The 6,320-nt window shown below is 37.1% G+C and overlaps 1 protein-coding gene across 3 annotated transcripts in view; it reads right to left on the reverse strand.

Moving 5' to 3' along the window:
• Positions 1-458: 458 nt before the first annotated feature.
• The window catches only part of LOC144628033 (uncharacterized), a 6,171-nt gene continuing 309 nt past the window's right edge, over positions 459-6,320 (reverse strand). The window contains exons 1-4 of one of the 3 annotated variants that reach the window (XM_078486084.1): positions 4,393-4,459; positions 2,939-2,991; positions 2,211-2,452; positions 459-1,657 (exon numbers count right to left, since the gene is read on the reverse strand). In XM_078486084.1, coding sequence (XP_078342210.1) covers positions 1,310-1,657; positions 2,211-2,452; positions 2,939-2,948 — 600 coding nt within the window. In that variant the 5' untranslated portion in view covers positions 2,949-2,991; positions 4,393-4,459 and the 3' untranslated portion in view covers positions 459-1,309. Of the gene's footprint in view, positions 1,658-2,210; positions 2,453-2,938; positions 2,992-4,392; positions 4,460-6,320 lie in introns of those variants that run through there. The other 2 variants (XM_078486085.1, XM_078486086.1) reach the window with 2 other exon arrangements.

A 6,320-nucleotide genomic window follows, 5' to 3' on the forward strand; every position in this document is an offset into this window, starting at 1 on the left:
ACTTCCCGCTTCCCATACGTTTTTAACACTGAAACATCGCAATACATAGGCTTGTGTAATGAGTAGAGAGTTTTTGAATTGCTTAAAACGCGAACGAGATATTTGCATTTAAGCCAAGTTAATCGGTGTTTTGTAATTTTCTTTTGTGATTTTTGGGGATGTTTGGGAGGGGATAGTTTTTCTCAAAGAATTAGTAAAATGTAGAGAAAAAACGGAAATATTGAAGATTTAAGGTGATTTTAAAATAAGAATTTTCAGTTCAAAATTAGTAGACGGACATCAGACAGTCCCCCTGGCAACCTGGGGTGCTCTTGCTTGGGGGTCAATTGTCTGGTGGTGTATGTTCCAAAACAATTTTTTTTTTGATCCCTTCTTTAAACATCTTAAAACTTCACTCAAATTCACGTTTACCCCTTAATAAATGGTGTAAAAGCCACAGGCAGTGATTCACTAACAAAGCAGTTGTTCCATTGTTTATTTACACTGTATAGGCTTCTAGTGAACGCAATATTATGTACAAAATAGTAACTCATTTTTTCACACCTAATAGAAATCTTTTTCACAATTATGTCCTGGTCAAAATTGCTATAATCTACTTAATTCCAAGCCGTGACTTTGTTAAAAATTACAGCTGAGAAGTAGCCGGATTAAAGTTGAGCCAGTATGTCATATATAACCTTTCTTTTTTGTTGTATCTAAATGAAATTAACATAGAGAAGCAAAATACCTAAAAATATTTCATAATTTGGAACATTTATAAGCTTCAAAGTCGTTGTCTCATAAGTGAACTCATTTGAATATTTACAGTTTTTCCGTATTAATTATTATTAACAGTTTTAATAGTCTTTAATAGGCCAAAGGAGCAAAGAAGTTCAGTTTCTGAACCTATCTCATCGTAAGGTGTTTTTTTTTCTAGAAAATAAATGAAGTGTTCACATATGGTTTTAACAAAGCAATTTTTTGGTGATAAATTATAAACTGTACGCGAATGGAAGCAGAAACTTCTCGATTTTTTTAGTTTTTTATTAGTAGTCTTCTCCGCAAAAAAACTCTGAAGAAAAGAATGGAAAGGCAAATCCGAAGGGAGAGGGGGAGGTACAAAAAAACATGCCCGTACCCCTTCCCCCTCATCTTCTCCTAGCTCTTTCCTAGTCTCACACCTAAATTCCTGTACTCGTCTCATTTCTCCTCGTCCTTCAGCGCAAAAGAGTCGCCTGCAAAGAAGGCTAAACTTCACACTGTTCACACAACACTCCATTTTAAATTCACACTAACCCTTCACGTTAACGTTTCACGCTAACGCTTTAATCTATGTCTTGATGATTCCGACTTGACGGCACGCTGGAATGACGCAAGGCACAATATACGGGTAAATGGAGACTGGATAGGTCATGTGACTTGGACTGACCAATGGGGCTTGAATGATTCGGAAACCCATTGAAGAGCTAGTGAGCGTTGTCTGGGGCAACGTGAGCGAGTTGGCCGTGCGCACACAAGGTATGGCGGGAAAATCCTTCTGTTCCTTCGCTGGCTCTTCAACTTTCTGTGTCTCTTCTGCTGGTGGGGATTCGGCTTTGGCTGGGGCTTCTTGCGAGGAAGAGCTTTCTTTTGCAAGAGGAGGCTTCACGAACTTGTAAACGAGTCTTTGTCCATTTACCTAGAAACGAAAGGAACTTAAAATCACGATGGGCTTTCCTTCAATTTGAAATTAATTTTGCACATTAGAAAAATGACTTAAAATATCAGCTAATATCGTTACATAGAGCTTTTAGGTAGGGGTAAAAGTAAATTTAAATGAAATTTTAAGAGGTCTAAAGAAGGGGTAGAAGAAACAAAATTATTTTTTGGAACACCACCAGACAGTTGACCCCCACGCAAGAGCACCCTAGGTTGTCAGGGGACTGTTTGGTGTCCATCTACTAACATTTAACTTCAAATTCTACTTTGAAAACTGCATTAAATCTTCAATATTTCTTATTTCTCTTAATTTGACTAATCCTTTAAGAAAAACTATTTCCTCCCAAACATACCCAGAAATCACCCCAAAATTGTTCAAAACCCTCCAAAGCATGAGTAGAGAGTGTTGGGATTGCTTAACATGTAAACGAGATATTGCTAGTAAAAACACGTTAATTTGCACAAAAATGGCATTCATGCAGTACTCCCTCCTTTAACTAAAAGAAGCATTTTAAACATTGAATAATAAATACCTTTTTAATAATGCCTTTCTGGTAGTAATATCTCAGCGCTCGGCTAAGTTTGTCATAATTCATCCCGGGTCGATGTTTCAAATTTCCCCATCTTCTTGCAACTTCTTCTTGATTTTTCAATTTGAACTCTCCTGCATCGCGATTGGTCCAACAGATCATGTGATCGCTCTTTTCGTCCAATAGGAGATTGAGTAAAAACTCCCAAAGATGGATGGCGGTTTTAGGGGGTTTCCTCAGACTTTCTATGGAAAAAAGAAAAGTCAACTTTAAATAAATTTTTCGATTAAAATAACAGGCCAAATTCGAATCGTTTTTCCCTCCAAAAAATGGGTGTCAATTATAAAACGGCTTGGCGTCAACTGCTAATAGAAAAAGCCAATTAGAAGATCATCTTAATCGCATAAGACATCTTCTTCCGTCGTAAGCTAATCGGATGTACTGTATTTGTCTTGCAGGCGAAACGAACACCAATCGCTAAAATTGGACGGACAATATTTTCCGTATTAAAATGTAGCTACAATTATTGCGTTTTAATTAGAAATTGAAAGGAAGAGATCTTTTTACTGCAGCTATATCGTTTCTGCGGTTCTACAACATTTTGGGTTTTATTAACAAGGAATTAGTTTTCCTAAAATATGCACGGACATCTGCGCAGCTTGAATATATATCTCTCTGTTAATGCGTCCTCTTACACACATTTAAGAAAAAATTGACAAAATTGAACTTACCAAAAGACATGATGCTTTCTCAGACTTGATTTCACAATTAAATGACGTCTTTTCTGGAACAAGAAGAAACAAAATTATGAGAAAATAAGTACATCCGGTATTCCCTGTTCCAACAATAAATAACAGTGGACTCAATTCTGCGCGTTTTCACTCACTTAGCTGGCAAGCAATGCCACAAAAACCCCAACTTTCCTTTTTTCGGATACAGCGCGTGTATTAGCGATTAGCAGATATTTCCCGCGTCAGGTTGCTGTGTTTTCGTGAAAATATACTTTTGTCTACTGCTTTAGCGCGGAAGGAAGTTAAATGACCTCAGTGCACCTAAAATGCCAGCGGAATCTGTTGCGCGCGCTTAAGGGCTTTATGGCTTCCACTTAATGTAAACGGAAAAAAACTTAGCGGACAGCTTTTGTCAAGACGTTTGTGCTTCGATTCAAGGTGGCCGAAAAGCGAAAACAGACCTTTCACCGCAAAACTTTTCCCTGATTGGACGTAGTAGTAGATTACTTTTACCTTTACCTTTTTTTCAATTGCAAATGAAATTAAAAGAGTAACACAGACACTTCCGTCATCTTTTTCGCAAGTTTGTGCACAAAATTTGAATGAATAAATACCTTATTAAATACCTTAATGAAATACTTTTTTCGGCCATGTTACCTAATATTTTCTTCATCACTAGCTGAATTTTTAGAGTAGGTATAGTTCTAATAAAAGATATCTTTCTGAGAAATGGGTCAGAAATTGTAAGCCTAATTCTTGATAAGAAATTTGTCGGGGTCAAATTTTCACCCCCTACCAGCTCCGGTGGAACTCCGTTAAGACTTCCGCTGTAGAACCCACGCCAAATTTTCTAAAATCTTCCAACTTCAACAAGAACATTTCCAAAACTTTGATGCTAAAACATCTGGAAATTCAAGTGAAGAGTATGAATTCTTTTTTTCTGATTTTGAAAGAAATTTCCAATGGATCGTCTAAATCAACTTCTTGCATTGTTTTGTAACGTTTTTCTCTGCCATTATTTTCAACTTACAACTGAGCTGTTCTTGTTTTCTACACGAATTTATATCGATTCCTTTTATTACAAACATAAGAAAGAGTAGCTAAACTTGGCTAGCTTTCCTTTTATTCACGCGAGCTGGAGAAATTGCTATGGAAACAATGAAACCTCGCTTTAACTGCCCCTTCTTGAGAAAGCGACTCAAAACGAACTTATCTCACGTTAGAAATAATTCCGTGATTTCGATCGACTGCAACGATTTAAGCTCAGCAGAAGCTATCGTGATAATTGAGGCACAAATTCGATTTTCAGGCTACTAGCACTGCTAAATATACTTCGATGGCTCTCGCGCACGGCAGCGAAAATGTCACGAAAAGCGACCGATTTTACGCGCAAAATTGTAAAATCGCATCTTAGCAAAAAGAATCGCTTATAAACCAATGGCAATCAGCCCTACCTGCTAAAATTGTCGTTGTGTAGTAGTTTCAGGAGCGTACGGAGCTTAGCTAGTATCGAAACACAATATTCAATGCCGAGTGGGCGAGCGGAGTTTGTTTTTATGCCAAACGTGAAGACTTCCTGTTTTGTCATGGTTCAACAATACGCGAGAGTGGGCGGAAGTGGCTGTTGTTAAAACAGGAAGTGTCATGTCACGCATACCAATTACTTCCTGCTTGTCATTCGAACAAAAGAAAATTGGATTGAAAATTGAATGGAGCGTGCTAGGAATACTGAATGTTTCTCAAAAACGTCATCACCAATTGTGGGTTGTAAAAGATAGTCAAGGAAAAAGATGCTTAGCATTCGTATCGAGTTTCACGCTTCCACGAAAATTCAGTTTATCGTCGAAATTATCAAAATAGTATATTATTACGGAAGCAAGATCGGAATATTCTGTTCCTTTATGATCCTAAGCTGAAGGACTATACACTATTCCCAACCCGGTAGTCTTTTTATCACAAGTTTAATATTTTCTGTTCGGGTTTTCCTAAATTATTTATAACACAGGAAATAGGAAGCTCGCAAGAAAGGAAGACCTCAACCAGCTGAAACAAAATTTAAATCAATATTCCCCGTAGATTCTCTTTCGAAGTTCTTAAAGTTCGTAACGCATAGTCAGTCGTTATTTTTAAAAATATCATTTTTGCCCCGGACGCTTAGAACGCCTGTAGCGGAAATCCAGTCTGTCAGTAAGCCTATAAGCGAAAGGTTTTGTCAAATTCATTCAAGCTGTCAGGGCAAGTTAGGCTGAAGAGTTTCCTGATGATTATTTTTTTATGTATATCAGATCAAGCGCCTATGTCTTCCATATTTGCTACCAGATATTTCTTAAAAAAGGTTTTTTCTTTTTAAAAAAAGTGAAGCAGCTAGTTCCACTGTCTTTAAAATTAATGTAGCTTTTTTGAAGGTCTACAAAAGGAAAACGACATGCAATCATTAATTTTGTCCTTTCGTCATATTGTGTCTCTTATAGCGTGACACTTGTAAAAGCTGATTAATTTAGTTTGTTTACTCGCGCACAAGTAGAAGTCTTTAGTCTAAAATTTACCGTTCGTGAAACTGAGTCGTCAAAATTCAGCTAGAAATGCTACGGTTTATTTTTGCGTCGCGACTTGCAGACTCTGTTGGAAAATTGGAATGGAATCGTAACTTTGAGTAGATGGAAATTGGAGGTTGAACATCTACGTGCCTTGGTGAACAGAGGGCCGAAGTTTCTTTATTTTGGGGTGACAGCTGGCCTGTTTGCTTTTTCCTTGTGACAGTTCCTTCTTCATGACAAGCATGTTCCGTTGGAAATATCTGCTCTGTTAAATTTTCCATTCAGTCGCACATCGAGAAAGTGTCCAAACTGCAGCAGGCATCGGTTTCAATTCGATACTGAGAGAGGAAGACTATCGACAAATAATTGATAATATAGCGACTTCTGTTGTTGTTCCGGTTCCGAATTATCAGAAGGGAAAATTTAACCCTAAAACTCATGGGGCTTATTTATCCGTATTGGAAAGTGAACAAAATGTAGATAAAAACGACAAATCCCAACAAATCCGAAAGTTTTTCTTGCCCAATACCCTCATAAATGTTATCAAATCATGAAAATTACGTCCTTCCTTAACCGACGGTTTACAATTAGAAGTCCGTAAAAAATTGCTCTAGCTGATAAGCTTTTCGTCAGAGCATTTTTAAAACTGAAGAAATTAAAACTTTTAGCTACGATGGGACACCGTTTTAATGAATTAATTCGGGGTATAACGGACTCACAGCTAAATCAAACATTCAAGAACCAACTATTTCTTCTTTGAAATCCCTTGTTATGTCTATAACAACAACCAATATAAATATTTTTAGCTCTAAATATGTTCGATTACGGAAAGTTTTAGCGATTAA

This window comes from Oculina patagonica, chromosome 10, assembly GCF_052425735.1.
Source record: "Oculina patagonica isolate OP01 chromosome 10, crgOcupat, whole genome shotgun sequence".
Classification (NCBI taxonomy): Eukaryota; Metazoa; Cnidaria; class Anthozoa; order Scleractinia; family Oculinidae; genus Oculina; species Oculina patagonica.